This window comes from Odocoileus virginianus, chromosome 6 (assembly GCF_023699985.2).
Source record: "Odocoileus virginianus isolate 20LAN1187 ecotype Illinois chromosome 6, Ovbor_1.2, whole genome shotgun sequence".
Lineage (NCBI taxonomy): Eukaryota > Metazoa > Chordata > Mammalia > Artiodactyla > Cervidae > Odocoileus > Odocoileus virginianus.
In genome coordinates, this window is record NC_069679.1 from 75067663 (window position 1) to 75084227 (window position 16565).

General features: G+C 46.6%; 1 protein-coding gene across 5 annotated transcripts in view; it reads right to left on the reverse strand.

Annotated features, from left to right (window-relative positions):
- Positions 1-2587: 2587 nt before the first annotated feature.
- ANGEL1 (angel homolog 1) overlaps positions 2588-16565 on the reverse strand; it is a 66238-nt gene continuing 52260 nt past the window's right edge. For all 5 annotated transcript variants that reach the window (XM_020892308.2, XM_020892306.2, XM_020892305.2 and 2 more), the window contains 5 exons: positions 15027-15153; positions 14609-14719; positions 5948-6011; positions 5258-5424; positions 2588-4544 (listed from right to left, as the gene is read on the reverse strand). In XM_020892308.2, the coding sequence (XP_020747967.2) occupies positions 4384-4544; positions 5258-5424; positions 5948-6011; positions 14609-14719; positions 15027-15153 (630 nt within the window). In that variant the 3' untranslated portion in view covers positions 2588-4383. The remainder of the gene's footprint in view (positions 4545-5257; positions 5425-5947; positions 6012-14608; positions 14720-15026; positions 15154-16565) is intronic.

Here is a 16565-nt window from a genome sequence, read left to right on the forward strand (position 1 = left end):
TTGGACTGTACACCATTAAAAAGAGGCAGTTAAGCTATTTACAGGATCATTTAAATCCAGCTTAAACGATACCAAAAAAAAGAGCCTGATTCAATAAAGGTAGCCAGGGTTTGTGACTAACTTGGCTTATACCCCCTTCACACAAAAGGCAGTATGTGAAATGTACATATCGGAGTCCAGCTGGTAAAGGGCCTTGTGGGTGGGTTTCAGTGACATGGGCTCACACACCGCGGGCCCCTGGACTGCTCTCGTACGAACGGGGGCTGGCTTAAGTGCTGGACTGAGTCGGTCGTGAGTCAGCCAGGCTCACCGTGGGTACCGCGCAGACACTTTCTTAGAAATGAGGCAGAGCTGAGTGCTGTCGCGGACTCCGGAGAGGACCAGAAGCCAGCTTACTGGGAGGATGGCCGCATTTCCTGCAGCTCCCTTTGCTTCAAGCTTGCAGCACGTGCCTGCCTAATTCAGGCACGTGACTATCGTGGGTTGGACCTCTGAATGCGGGTGGCACTTCTCAGAGCCCTGGACGTGAAGAGGTGGAAGCCCTGCACCGCCATCTGCCAAGATCTGACACGGATCCTGACCGTGACTGTGGAGGGCAGTGGTGACGGGGTGCTGATCATACCAAAGACCAAGTCGACCGGCCCACGTGTGGGCTGCCTGGCAACCCTTACAGTGTTTGCCAAGGGGGTGAGGGGCCCGCTGCGGCCTGGCAGGTGGTGCAGACGCGCCACCCCAGGTGGCCTGAGGGACCGCACCCTGAGCAGCGCATGTGGGAATGTATGGTCCTTCCAGTCCCCAGCCAGAAAGGACTTGGTCGTGGGAAAGACAAGACCTGGAAGAATGTTAAGTGTGGAGATTCCATGCTAGCTGTGTGAGGACTCCGGCCTTATGGGCATGGTACCTGATGAGGGGTGGGGCATAAGGCAGTTTTCCCTTTGACGTACCTTAAGGTTGTAGCCTCCTAACCTGGAGAGATCACCCAACCAGGCCCGTTTGCTGGGGGGAGAGATGATGGGAGAGGTGCGGGGGCAGTGTGGAAGTGTAGGACCTCAGGGCAACTCTCCCCCTAAACAAGGGAGGGGTGGGGGGGTACCAGAGGAGGTAGGCCCCCACCTGCTCCCCCCCAGGAGAAGGGAAGCCACGCTTTGCCTTAAGTAACCAATCAAGAAACAACCCTCTGGTGAGTAGCTACACCTGGGGGGGAATGAGAGAAGAGACAAACCAGCCGCGGACTGGTTGGTCGCCTCCCTTCTCCGAGGCCCAGCCCCATGTCTGCTTTACGAAACCACCTGGCTCTCCTACTCCCAGAAAAGGCCGTGTTCTGAGGAGCTGGGTGGCAAAAAATCAAGCAAAGCAGAGTCTCAGTCTCCTTCTTTGCGATCTCTGCTTCCTCAGATGTAAAGGTAAGCCATGCGCACCTGAACTGCCACCTTGTAATGCCGTCTACTGATCGTGGAAAGGGAAGCACCCTGAAAGCCATGAATCAACGCGCCATGCAGATGCTGTGTAAATTCAGGTCACCACGGGGAAGCCCTTCAGGCCGGGAAAGGAGTCTCTGGGGACACACCTCAGAGCTTAGGAGCTATAAAATAATTCTGAGCCCATGGACTGTCCAGACTGCCTAGGGGAAACTGGCCATCCTTAATTCCCAATTGTTACTGATAATTACCAATTATGTAATTACCAATAATACTCTGGGATTCCTAGTATTCCTTCAAACAATGTAATTTCACATCTGAAAATTCCTGATGAGTAGAATACTACTTTAATTTCCATTTCACCAAGATGTGTGAAACACAGGGAGGGGTTAACTTACCCACAGACGCCGAGAGCCAGGCCAAAACAACAGGCTCCTAATCCCTGGCTAAGTGCTCTTTCTGCTGAATCGTAACCCAGGTGGTTCCACTGCTGCCTGGGGAGCTTTAAGTCACATGGATTCTCAGGCACTGATTCAAAGGTGTGGAGTCTGGGCTTCCATTCAGGTGAGGTGTTAAACCCCACCTGGCCTCAGGGCTTCTCCCCACAGGCACAAGGGCTGCGTGAGGAGGCCGGGGGAAGATAAAAGCCCCAGCGGAGTGAGGCCCAGGAAAGGAGGGACAGCTTTCCAGCAACAGATGGCCCGCAGCTCAGGCCTAGCTCCAGAATACGGAAGAGATGATGATCAGAAATAGAAACGCCGCGAGAAGCATCGGCCATGCGCATCACGCCTCATGCAGCTGCCACAGCTTTGACCAGGGAAAACGCTTCTCTAGTCCTGCTTTTTGCCACAGACCCCCTCTGCTCGGACTAGGGGGAGGGACAGGGGCAGCAGATGGAATAAGAATGAGAGCAGCTGAATGGACCACTCTCCTAGAGAGTGAAGGTCGGGGCAGGCGGCTGCACGCAGGCCAGGCCCTGTTCTTCCCACGGGCCTCACAGCAGTGGGCATCTGCTCAGTTACCTAAGGGAGATGCCAACCCTTTCTCCGGTCTAGATCTAGGGTTAAAAGGCTCCACCCCAGGTCAGTCTCTTGCTCTCTGCCCACCTCTCATTCTCCAGGCCTTCCCTTCCCCCATACCCTTCGGGACCCTAATAAAATAACCAACAGTTGGGGGGAAAAGATAAACCTTTATTTGGAAAAGAGAATTCAAATGACCATTTAAACCCCCCTTTCATTTCCAAAACAGAAACAAGAAAACAAGGAAAAGATTATCTATCACACTCCTGCCCTCTGCCATCATTAGCCATTTTTAAACTACACTGCCTGGCAGAAGAGAAGAGCGGATGGGCCCTAGTTCTAGGAACCAAGGAGACCACCTCAGGAGATGTCCAGGAAGAGACAATCAGAATGGATGGTGGGGTGTGGACAGATGGGCCTGGGGCTCAGACAGGCACATGCCCAGTACCAAGGAAACAATGTTTAAAAATATACATGCAGAGATAAAAGTCCCCAGAACGGAGGCATGGAAAGCTTATAACCATGAATGCAGCAGCAGAATCCAAGCTGGGTCTTTGGCGCTCAGAGAAAAAGGAGAAAACGTGAACCGCAGCTAACTGTCCCTGGCTTTAGCCTCTCTCAGCTATATCCTCCAGTCCCACTCTGGGGGCCCCATCTGCAGAGCCGACAGCAGCTACTCAGAGTGACGGGAAGTGTGAGGAGGGTCTGGCCAGGAACACCCCACGCCACGCCCAGCAATGAAAGATTAAGGCCTGCAGGTGACTCACGTGGGCGAGGGAGCCCCCTGAATGGGCCAGAGCACCCTCTGCGCCAGGAGAGGGGAAGCAGAGACAACGAGCAGTGGAGGCCAGGCCGGCTGGAGCAAACCCTCAAGCACCACCATGTCCGGGGCTCGGGCCATTTGTGCCCAAGGCCACCTTTCTACTGAGAAGGTTTGGCCTGAGCCCAATCTTGGGCTTTTCCAGGGGCAAAAAAAGGGAAGGGAATGCGGGAGGCAGCAAAAAGTAAAACGCAGTTGGAGGAGAGGAACAGAGAGCTGCAGCTGAGGTGTGTGAGGAAAGGGGGAAAGCCCCTGAGGTCTCTAGTCCGCTGCCTGCTCTCCTGCCCCGGACTCCCACCCTCGCCCCGGTCCCCCAGGAAGACCAGAGTTTCCTGACAGTTCTTCCTCCTCAGCGTTGAAGAGCTCTGAACCTCGAGCCACTATCTCTGCCCACTGACCCCCCACCCGCCACAGGGCAGCCTGGGGAAAGGGACAGGCCCTGGGGGAAACACGCAGGCCGGCGGGGTGCGCTGGGCAGGAGGCTCAGAGGCTGCAAAGACCAGAAGTGCACCCGGGTCTGCGGGGCCCACTTGTTCCAGAGCCCCGAAGGAGAGGACCCCCTGGTTGGCCGGATGAATGCCTAATGAAACACAGAGGATAAAGGGGGAGCAGGGCCCATGACCCACGGTCTCAGCGTGGAAAGCGGGCTGCTCAGAGACAGGCATGACCGTGCAGAGCAGCACATCTCAACATGTGTGTGTCTGCAGGAGGGATGGGCCCACGGGTCTCAGGCAGGGAGAAGGTGGGGTCAGAAGGCACCATCAAGAAATGGCCTGAAAACAAATAACCAAGGAGATCAGTAGCTCCTGCAACCCTGGTAATTAAAAATCAGTGGGGAGCGCTGGATACATGGAAGGAAGGGGGGACCCCCGCTTGAGCCTCTCCCGGGGCCACCCCCTCATGTGGCAGGGTTGGGAAGAGGCTAGGGCAGGGCAAGGACCACAGGCAGTGTGTGTGGACAGGCCTGGAGTAAATCTAACCGTGGGGGAGAAGGGAACGAGGAGGGGGCGGGGAGGGGTCGTTAGGTTTCTTGGATCTAAGTTTCCAGAAGCATGGGATATTTCCACAGTCTCTGATCCGGTGAGCTCTTCTGGAAGAGAAGAAGCGCTCTTCTCCTGGGAGCCCATCATGGGGCGGTGACTTCCATCCCGAAGCTGGCCAGTAGGCAGAGGTGGTCTGAAGAGCAGAAGGGGTTGGGTAAGCCGTTGGCAGCCCAGAGGATCTCTTCAGAGAGGAGCGAGAGCCGGCCCAGGAGCTTGAGAGTTCCGTCCCGATACAGCCTGCGATCTGGAGCACAGAGCGGAGGCCGGTGGGCGATGCGGCCCCCGCCACGCGGCCCGGGGTGGGAGGGGGCCTGCGGGAGCTTCACCTTCAAGACGCTGCATCTTCTCGGCTGCCCACCCTCCCTCTGACCTCCTGCGGTCTCTTGGACGCTCCATGATATGTCAGTGAATGGAGTGAGTGGGTTCGGGGGCTGTGGCAAACTAGAGAATGCACCTCCAAGCCCAGCATTACAAGATCTTCCGATTTTCTGAGAGAAGTCGGAAACCCAGAGTTTCTATGTAAAATCTGATTTTTAAACATAAAATCTGAACACTGTAAAAGACATGCTTTAGACAAAACAGGCGTGGGGCTGACAGACTGCCATGCTGTGACTATAGTGAGGGGCAAGAAGACAAGAAACTGGGTTTCTATTTCTAACCTCACCAAGACCCTCACTAGCCAGCTGCCACTGAACAAATCCAATCACTTCCGGGTGGTCTATTTTCATATTGAGAAAGGAGGGATGGCTTGTTCTGCTACAAAGATAAAAAGAGAAGTCGGGCAGAGGGCCTAAGGGAAGTATGATGAGGATGACCAGCGTCAGACAGGTATGAGATCTGCTCCTTTGCCAGGCAGGTCCCAGCAGCCCAAGTCATGTGATCAGATGCCTGACCTACCATCAGCTCCCAGAGACTCTTGGGGGTGGCGTCTGGGATTTCAGGATCCACCAGGCTTACCAGTTCTGTTCCCATCCTCGCAGGACTCGGCTGAGAAGAAGATGTAATCTACTGTCGTTCCCAGACCCAGGGGCATTGTGGTGACCTCTGGGCGGCCATGCTGGGGCAGGAAATGAGTATACACCGAGGTCAGGTGTAGGCAGTGCTGGATGGTGCCCACAGGGTGCCTACAGGGGTGGAGGGGGAGACACCAGTCAACAGACACTACTGAACTTCTCCCAAGGCCACTTCTCTGTGGATTTTATAAAGCTTTTTAATGGATAAGCCCAAATAATTCAAGCTCAGCAAGTTCCTTCCCATGCTAATCAGAGATGGAGAGTCTTAGCTAAAATCAGCCTAGAAACAGACATATCGTACTCAGCCCTGTTGACATTCCTTACCCCCCACCCTCCTCTTGCTGCCTGGTGAAGTATATACCTCATGTACCCTTGCCTGTGGGTCAGCAGGCTCTTCTGTGAGGTCTTACTCCCTAAGGAAACGTGCACAGGGTTTTCATCTTTAAGAAACTGGGTGGGTCGCCTCTGGCCTCTGCACACCTGTATGTTCCTCCATAACCTTATCATGTATTAGGGGGAAGAGAAAGCTCAGCAAAGCGTTCCCCCAAATCAGGTCCAGGAAAGCCAAAAGGAGCCTCTCTAATACATCTCAATGGAGCTGGGATGCAAGCAGAGAGAACTGGAAGAAAATTACCTGGGGACGTCCGGCTCAGATGTGTCTTCCTCAATGACGGACTCAGCCCAGCCAGCAGGTCGCTCTGTAGAAGACCGGAGAGAGGAGTTTTATCACTCACAGACAGGGAAGGAGGATCAGAACCTTGCACCCTGAAACAGCAGTCAGATCCTTGACTGGATCATTCCAGAAGGGAAAAAGGAAAGAGAAAACGTGAAGGGAGGAAGCAAACAATGGACCAGAGTCAGGAACCTCAGGGAGCAGACAGACAGAGGCCTCTAACACAGACATCTCTGCCCTGGTTCAGCAGCTTTTTAAAAAAATTACACTTTAAGTTTTAGAATAGGTAATAATAGTCACATGGTTACAAAAACCAAAATGTAGAGAAAAACCTCAGTGAAAAGTCTCCCTCCTACTAGGGGGCCCTCGCCACCCAGGGGCAACCAACTTTATCAAATCCCTGGTGTACTCCTCGAGAATCTTTTATCCCACACAATCCATTGTGTATTTACACATATCTATATATGTATGCTGGAGAAGGAAATGGCAATCCACTCCAGTGTTTTTGCCTGGAGAATCCCAGGGACGGCGGAGCCTGGTGGGCTGCCGTCTATGGGGTCGCACAGAGTCGGACACGACTGAAGCAACTTAGCAGCAGCAGCAGCAGCATATATGTATGCATATACATATGTATGCACACCCTTACACACATATATGCATCCATACTTACACACACCTATATATATACACACACATACTCAAAAAAGACACAATATCAGGAGAGAAAGAGGGAATATTATTACAGGTCCTACTGGGCGTGCTGCAGTTCCTGGGGTCATAAAGAGTCGGACATGACTTAGCGAGTAAACAACAACTGACACTAGTAAGTGTTATGGACTGCATATTTCTGTCTCTTCAAAATATGCTGAAATCCTAACCCTCAATGGGATAACATTTAGGAAGTGGGGCCTTCAGGAGGTAATCTGGCATTGAGGGTGAAGCCTTCATGAATAGGATTGATGCCCTTTTAAAAGGGATCCCAGAGAGCTGTCTCATCCTCTTTCTGCCGTGTGTGGATGCAACAAGTTGGCAGTTAGCAAGCAGAGGAAAGTCCTCACCAGAACCAGACCATGCTGGCACCTGGAGCTTTTAACTTCCAGTCTCCCGAACAGTGAAAATAAAGTTCTGTTATTCATAACCACTCATCTACAGTATTTTGTTATAACAACCCAAACTAAGAAAATAGAATAACAAGGATCAACAAAATTGACAAACACTTAAGACAGACCAACCAAGAAAAAAAGAGAAGACTTAAATTACTAAAACCAGGATTAAAAGAAAGGGCCATCACTACCAACCTTATAGAAATTAAAAAATTATAAGGATACAGTTAAAAAACTGTATACCAACAATCTAGATGACTTAGGTAAAATGGAAAAATTCCTAAAAAGACAAAAACTACATAAACTCATTCAAGGAAAAGAAGAAAATCTGAATTAGCAATTGTTATATACTATGCCCAAGTATTTTTATCCTAGAAAGTAAGGTTGGTTTAACATCTGAAAATTATTAATAGAACATTGAAAAACAAAAACCATGATCATCTGAATAAACAGAAAAAACCTCCAACAAAATTCAACCCTCCTTTATGACCAAAAAAGAAGTAAAAAACCCAAACTAAAAGCAAAGCAAAACTCACAATGCTAAAAAAAAGAAAAAGAAAAACAGGAATAGGGCTTCCCTGGTGGCTCAGTAGTAAAGAATGCGCCTGCCAATGCTGGAGACATGGGTTCAATCCCTGGTCCGGGAGCAACTAAGCCCATGTGTCACAACTATTGGTAGTCTGATATATGGCCAAGTCTCAGGAAATTTCCTGTGGATATTTTTAAAATTGTCTTTGCTCTGCCTTTAAAGTTCAGAGTTTAATATGTATCAACGAGATTTACCATAAAACATGTTACTTCAGTTCAGTTCAGTCGCTCAGTCATATCTGACTCTTTGCGACTCCATGGACTGTAGCATGCCAGGCTTCCCTGTCTAACACGGATTCCCAGAGTTTGCTCAAACTCATGTCCATTGAGTCGGTGATGCCATCCAACCATCTCATCATCTGCTGTCCCCTTCTCCTCCCACCTTCAATCTTCAAAACCAGCATCAGGGTCTTTTCCAAAGAGTTGGTTCTTCACATCACGTGGCCAAAGTACTGGATTCAGTTTCAGCATCAGTCCTTCCAATGAATATTCAGGACTGATTTTCTTTAGGATGGACTGGTTTGATCTCCTTGCAGTACAAGGGACTCTCAAGAGTCTCCAACACCACAGTTCAAAAGCATCAATTCTTTGGCACTCAGCTTTCATTATAGTCCAACTCTCACATTCATATATGGCTACTGGAAAAACCATAGCTTTGACTAGATGGACCTTTGTCGGCAAAGTAATGTCTCTGCATTTTAATATGCTGTCTAGGTTGGTCATAGCTTTTCTTCCAAGAGCAAGCGTCTTTTAATTTCATGGCTGCAGTCACCATCTGCAGTGATTTTGGAGCCCAAGAAAATAAAGTCTCTCACTGTTTCCATTGTTTCCCCATCTATTTTCCATGAAGTGATGGGACCAGATGCCATGATCTTAGTTTCCTGAATGTTGAGTTTTAAGCCAACTTTTTCACTCTCCTCTTTCACTTTCAAGAGGCTCTTTAGTTCTTCTTAGCTTTCTGCCATAAAGCTGCTGTCATATGCATATCTGAGGTTACTGATATTTCTCCCAGCAATCTTGATTCCAGCTTGTGCTTCATCCAGCCTGGCATTTCACATGATGTACTCTGCATGTAAGTTAAATAAGCAGGGTGACAATACACAGCCTTGATGTACTCCTTTCCCAATTTGGAACCAGTCTGTTTTTCCATGTCCAGTTCTAACTGTTGCTTCTTGACCTGCATACATATTTCTCATGAGGCAGGTCAGGTGGTCTGGTATTCCTTTCTCTTGAAGAATTTTCCACAGTTTATTGTGATCCACATAGTCAAAGGCTTTGGCATAGTCTATAAAGCAGAAGTAAATGTTTTCCTGGAACTCTTGCTTTTGTGATGATCCAACGGAGCAATTTGATCTCTGCCTTTTCTAAATCCAGCTTGAACATCTGGAAGTTCACAGTTCACATACTGTTGAAGCCTGGCTTAGAGAATTTTGAGCATTACTTTGCTAGCAAGTGAAGTAAGTGCAATTGTGCAGTAGTTTGAACATTCTTTGGCATTGCCTTTCTTTGGGATTGGAATGAAAACTGACCTTTTCCAGTCCTGTGGCCACTGCTGAGTTTTCCAAATTTGCTGGCATATTGAGAGCAGCACTTTCACAACACCATCTTTTAGGATTTGAAATAGCTCAACTGGAATTCCATCACCTCCACTAGCTTTGCTCATAGTGATGCTTCTTAAGGCCCACTTGACTTCGCATTCCAGGATGTCTGATTCTAGGTGAGTGATCACACCATCGTGGTTATCTGGGTCATGAAGATCTTTTTTGTATAGCTCTTCTGTATATTCTTGCCACCTCTTCTTAATATCTTCTGCACTCATTTCACATGCTAGCAAGGTAATGCTCAAAATCCTTCAAGTTAGGCTTCAACAGTACATGAACCAAGAACTTCCAGATGTACAAGCTTGATTTAGAAAAGGCAGAGGAACCAGAGATCAAATTGCCAACATCTGTTGGATCACAGAAAATGCTAGAGAATTTCAGAAAAACATCTACTTCTGTTTCATTGACTACAGGAAAACCTCTGACTGTGTGGATCACAACGAACTGTGGAAAATTCTTAAAGAGATGGGAATACCAGACCACCTTACTTGTCTCCTGAGAAACCTGTATGTGGGTCAAAAAGCAACAGTTAGAACCAGACATGGAACAATGGACTAGTTCAAAATTGGGAAAGGAGTACAACAAGGCTGTATACTGTTCACCCTGCTTATTTAACTTCTATGCAGAGTACATTATGTGAAATGCCAGGCTGGATGAATCACAAGCTAGAATTAAGATTGCCAGGAGAAATATCAATAACCTCAGATATGCAGATGATACCACTCTAATGGCAGAAAGTAAAGAGGAACTAAAGAGCCTTTTGATGAGGGTGAAGGAAGAGAGTGAAAAAACTGATTTAAAACTCAACATTCAAAAAACTAAAATCATGGTAACTGATTCATGACAAATAGAAGAGGAAAAAATGGAAGCAGTGACAGATTTTATTTTCTTAGGCTCCAAAATCACTGTGGACATTAAGTGCAGTCATGAGATTTAAAAGACACTTGCTCTTTGGAAGGAAAGCTATGACAAACCTAGACACTGTATTAAAAAGCAGAGACATCACTTTACTGACAAAGGTCCCTATAGTCAAGGCTATGGTTTTTCCAGTAGTCATGTATGGATGTGAAGTTGGACCATAAAGAAGGCTGAGCACTAAAGAATTGATGATTTTGAATTGTGGTACTGGAAAAGACTCTTGAGAGTCCTTTGGACTGCAAGGAGATCAAACCAGTCAACCCTAAAGGAAATCAACCCTGAATATTCATTGGAAGGACTGAAGCTGAAGCTCCAACACTTTGGCCACCTGATGCAAAGAGTAGATTCACTGGAAAAGAGCCTGATGCTGGAAAAGACTGAGGGCAGGAGGAGAAGAGGCCAACAGAGGATGAGATGGTTAGATAACATCACTCACTCAATGGACGTGAATTTGAGCAAACTCTGAGAGATAACAAAGGACAGGAAAGCCTGGTGCCCTACATTCCATGGGGTTGCAAAGAGCTAGACACAAGTTAGCGACTAAACAACCATATCCAATTAAGTGAAAGTCGCTCGGTTGTGTCCGACTCTTTAAGACCCCATGGGATATTCAGTCCACAGAATTCTCCAGGCCAGAATGCTGGAGTGGGTAGCCTTTCCCTTCTCCAGGGGATCTTCCCAACCCAGGGATCAAACCCAGGTCTCCCGCATTGTAGGCAGATTCCTTACCAGTTAAGCCACAAAGGAAGCCCAAGAACACTGGAGTGAGTAGCCTGTCCCTTCTCCAGTGGATCTTCCAAACCCAGGAATCGAACCTGGGTCTCTTGCACTGCAGGCGGATTCTTTACCAGCTAAGCGACGAGGGAAGCTCATAACCAATTAAAAGGAATTCCAAAAAGAGGAAGCAGAAAGTAGGAAGAAATTATTGAAGAAATATTACCAGCAAACCATCATGAAATTTCAGAAATCAAGGGATTAGAGAGAATAACCAGAGTCTCAGGAAGGCAAAATATGCGACATACAAAGAAAGGATCGAGAATCAAAACAGAAGCAGATGTCTCATCAGCAATCCTGGAGCCTGCAAGACAACGCACTAAATCAGTTTCCAAACTAGACCTTTACCCTTACCAAACCTCATACCAGTGTGAGAACAAAAGAAAAGAAAAAAGAAATCAAGTGTTTTTGTTTTTGTTAGCACGTGAAAAGAGAAACCAATGAGAAAGGAAAACTGGTTCCCTCAGCAGCAAGTTCCCCCCCTGCAGCCCTGTGTACAAACAGCGAACAGCGCTGCTCTGGCAGTCACACGGGGCCCAGGCCTCTGCCTGCCCCACCAGGCCGCGTGAGCACAGAGGCCCCAACTGCCCCCATCTGAGCTCAGACACTGAGCTCAGTGCTGGACCATTCAGCACTGGTAGCAGCTGAGAAGTAAGGTCTGCAAATACCTGGGAAAAGGACAGTAAGTTGTGAGGAAATAGGCAAGTGCAGAAGCTGGATTCTGAATTTTCCTGGTCCAAAACCTGATCAGATAGCCTTTGCTCTGTGGCCATCTGGCCAGTTTGTAAACAGTAGTTAGTCCACTGTCTTACAGAAAACAGTTGTGTTTTTTTTTTCTTCTCCTAGAATGCACTTAACTAGGCTCATGGTTTATTCGTACATGTTAAAAGACCCAAAGCTCTGGAAATAAATGGAAATATGCAAGTGCTCATGAAAAAGAAAACGTAGTAACCCCTTTCTGTGTCTTTAAGAACCATGCCGGAAAGAAGAAACCACTAATAATTAAAAATATTTACAAGAGGGGGACTTGAAATTTAGATTCCCATCTTATGAAGTATTCCCTCAAAAAGAGAATGAGGGAAGAGTGAGAATCACAATGTTCCTTCCTTTTTTGTCACATCGCACCTGTGCTATAGAACACATGAGCACAGGGCAATGCCAACTTGTGGGAAAGTCAGACCAGCACTCCCCAGTGCCGAGCTCCTCTCACGACTCAGATGCTCCCCTTTCAAGTCAGTATCACAGTCAAGTTGGCAAGTTTTACTGTGCACAGTTGGGCTGGACGACTCTGGCACCAGACTAGAAATATTATTTGATATCACATCTAAACAAATCCTCCAGAAAAACAGATGGCACATTATGACCTCCTCGTACTAAACTCGCCTTTCTACTCACGGTCTAAAAGTGATGGTGGCTTTTTAGACTTGGAGTCTTTAGAAAAGATTCATCAGGAGCCTGTTCAGCCCTGGATGGGGGTACTGAACAAACAGAAAAGCACGTTCACAGTTTGTGGAGGATGTGTGTGGTTTACTCAAGTTTAATCTCAATTTTGAAAATACTGCTATTATTGGGCACTGTTAGTGAACTGGATATTTTCCCCCTACATAATGATTCTACTTACAAAGTGATTGTCAGTATGTATTTTAAAGTTCTTGTTTTGTTATTAAATCAAAATGCTTATTTTATGTTTCAAGTACAGTACTGATTTTTTTATAAACAATCTATTCTTAACATGGAATTACCTATGAGGGATCCTACTACTGTTTAACTTGAGGATTCTGAGTTCTTAAAACACTCATCCACAGTTTCCCTGCCTGAGTCCAGCGGACACAAGCACTCACCCCAGTTCCTAGCACACACCAGTCACTCTGCGCACAATTGTTATTGCTATCACCACAGCTGTAATAGTAAATCAGCTTTGCAATTAAAAACAAAAAACCCAAGCCATTGAAATGCTCACTTCTTTGTGGAAAATGACAATGCAAGTTAAATTCCTTCAAGAAAACAATGAATTCATTGCTTACCACCAGTCCTTTCATTAATACTACAGTTTTTTCAGTCATTGCTTGGTCGTCTTAAGTTATTCTTCTAGCATTTTCTTCAAGAAAGACTTTGGGTTGAGTATAAAATTCTTGAGACGTTTCCTGAAACTTTGCTCTCCAGTGTTCTAGAATTGAATGTTAATTTTAAGAAATCTGAAGCCTACCTAATTATTTTTACCTTTAAAAGTAGCCTGATTAAAAAAAAAAAAAAGGTATCCCACTCTTTTTGGTTCAATTGTCCAAAAGATTCTATCTTTGACTTCTGTTAACTTCATTAGGAGGTCTTACTGCTGATTCACCTATGTCAGTTTTCCCTGAGATGTGGTATATCCTTCTCAATCCAAAGATTCAGATCTCTTCATCATGGGAAAATCTTCCTTATATCCTACCGTTAAATATTCCTTTTGTGCCACGATATTGGCTTTCTTCTTTGTAAACGCCAATTATGTATATGTTGAATCTCCTTAACTTACACTACTGTCATATTCTCCCTGGTACTTTCTTTCCTGGCCTCTACCTCTTGTTTTCAGCAATGCCTCTTCTCTCTTGTGCTGCATCTAATTTTGGCTTCATTTTAAGTGATTTTCTTCACTTTTTATTCCACTTCTTTCCTGAGCTCGGCAGCTTACATTTCATCTTCTGGGGCTGCATTCCAAGTAATGGGCATTTTCCTTACAACACAGGGTTCTGTATGAGTCCTTTTAACCTTTACATCTCCCACCCAAAAGAAATGTGCAGCTCCATAAGCATTTCATCTCCCCCCTGCCACTTAAACAGACTGCTTCATGCAAAGATGGCTTGATTCCTTGATCAGTCTTTCCTCCAGTGCCTCTCTGGACCAAAAGGATTCAGGCAATTTCATTTCACACCTGTGCCATCCTATTCCTATTGATGAAACAAGGGATTCTGATTTTGTGCCTCAAGGTTTGCACCTCACCATAAAGAAATGCACCCTGCAGGTTCTTTCTGAGATTCATACACGGCCCCGTAGATGAGTCTCTCCATACCTCCTCCAGCACCCCTGCTGGATCGCCAGTGCTTCTTGCAGGCATTCCACCTGTGTTGTGCTTCCCAATTTCAGATATCTTCAGGTCTCCTAGCGTTCTCAAAGATGGTGTTTGATTTTTTTTTTTTTCATTATCCTTGTTGCTTTGGAGTAGTTTCAAAGACAAGAAGTGGAGAATGTCAAGTATACTCTGCTATGTACCACGTGGAAGTTTTCTCAGTAGGAGTAACTTTTTATTACAACCAGGAGTACTGTCACCTTACAATTTTCACGTCTGTTTTCTCTCTTATACATGCCGTACACGTGCTAGGTATTAGCAACTTTAGCTTTAAAAGCTTATGGCTTACTCAAGGTCTCAAAGCTGGTTAGAGCCCAGGTCTCTTGATTCCTAGTCCATGTTCTCAACACATTGCGCATGGCCAGTGAAATTCACCGACCTTCCCCTTAAGTGTATTTTTTACCAGAAGCTGATATCTAAGAATTATATCTATAAGACTAAAAAACCACATAACTGACAAGCATCAGAAATGAAGAGGAGAGAAGACCAAGCTTAGTTGGACAAGTTAGAGAACAAGCTTAGTTCCCATTACCTGGCTTAGTATCTGTCACTCCTTGCATAAGAACCAGTCCTACAGGTCTCTGGCAGGCGATGTTGCAGAAGCGGAAACGTAGCAGGAAGTCTCGGCTATACTTACGTCTCTCTGTAAACCAGGAAAAGCCATACGTGAAAGAAAGGAAGAGGAGCCACGTGCTGAGACTTCCTTAATCCCAAGAAGCTGCCAGTGCAGGGACACAGAGGAAGTCTGGCCCTGAAGACAAGGAGACTTTCCAAAGGCTACGACTGAAAGCTGTCCGTTTCACTGGGGACTACGAGAAGGACGATGAAAAATATAAAGGAATGTGCTAAGAGAACTGAGGGAACCACGCTTCCTCGTGTCAATGAGGTGCCAGCTTTCTCCCAAAAGGGGCAGGGAGGGACAACCAGCCGAGACCACGGCACGTGCTCACCTGCGCTTGTGGGATGACAGGAGGTGGCATACTGACAGCAGTCAGTGATACCCAGGGAGCTGGGCCACAGTGGGGCCTGCAGCCTCCTCTGATAAAGCTGATGGGAGAAGTCTTCCTGGCCAGATACCTACGAGCAAAGGGCAGATGGGAATAAGGAATCTGAGATGGAAAAAGAGAAAAGCCCATGTTTGGGGACATGCGGACAAACACACACACACACAGAGTCACACAGTACATACAAAACTTGTCAGTCTCAGAGGAAAGTTAAAAATAAAGAACTAATTAAAACTATTTTTTGTTAATTAGAAACACTGAAATGTCCACAGGGACAAGGGGAAAGAGAATAAAGTATGTGAAACAAAGAGAATAGAACCATGTGAACACAGGGTCCCCTAAATTTCACCTCGGAAAAATCTGCACTACTCTGCCAGGGAGTATCCGCTTTCAAGGGCTTTAATTTGCCATGGGAAAAGGTTTATTTGGATATTTGGATCTTCTGGATTGAAGTCTAGCATCTAAAGCCCACTACTGGGAAATCACAGGGCCAAACCAAATGGGAAATGCACCAAAGCACTTTACCGTATCTACGACACCATCCTCGGTCAAAGCCCATGAGCAGCCTGGGAGCGGACAGAACATAGTAGGGGAACATTCGGCAGCATCAGTCATCTGCACATCTCCAACGTGTGTAGCAAAATCCCCCTTATTTCATTTACAAACAACAAATATTTGAATGCCAACTGTGTGCAAGACACTAGCTATGTGCTGGGGAGATAATCTCTCTGCCCACAAAGGACAAACATTTTCAGTATGCCTTCAGAAGGAAAGCACACCTTCAACTGGCTGTGTCACTCTGGGCAAGTCAGTTAACATCTCTTGGGTTCAATATCCTCTCCTATTGAATGGGATAATAATATCACAGACAACTAAGAATCTTGACAACAACCACTACCAATTATGGACTGCTCCCTTTGAAGTAGGAACTGGAAAACACTCTGTGTGCATTATTTTAATGAATCCACCAAAGAAGACCCTCAGAAGTAGGTCTCATTATATTCCCCAGGGTATGATGAGGCCAATGGGGCTCACGGAAGGGAAGTCACTTGCCCAAGGTGGCAGAGCAGGGATCTGAATGCAGGACTGTCTGGCTTCCAAATGAGTGCTCTGAATCACTCTGCTTAATGGCAGCTGTCACGTGGGAGGCACTTCTCAAGTCTACTTCTCATCCCCTGAGCCCCTTGGTAACAACAGCAGCTTCCTGGCAGGATAATGCCTTCCTCTGCGCATGTGGCAACCAGGACATCGCTGGCACTTGAGTAACCTCATTAAAATAAAAGCCCAAAGGGCTCGACAATAATTCAGTCTTCTTACGTCCTTTCTCCACTGCGCCTTGCCAAAAGTTAAGGAACAAATTGGATCAGCAGGGGCAAAAGAGAGAAACAAGGAGATTAAGTGACATATAAAGGAATCAGCACAAGCTGAATGCTCCTCAGCAGGGCTAAATGAACCACAATAAAACTGTAATACAGCTACGTTACA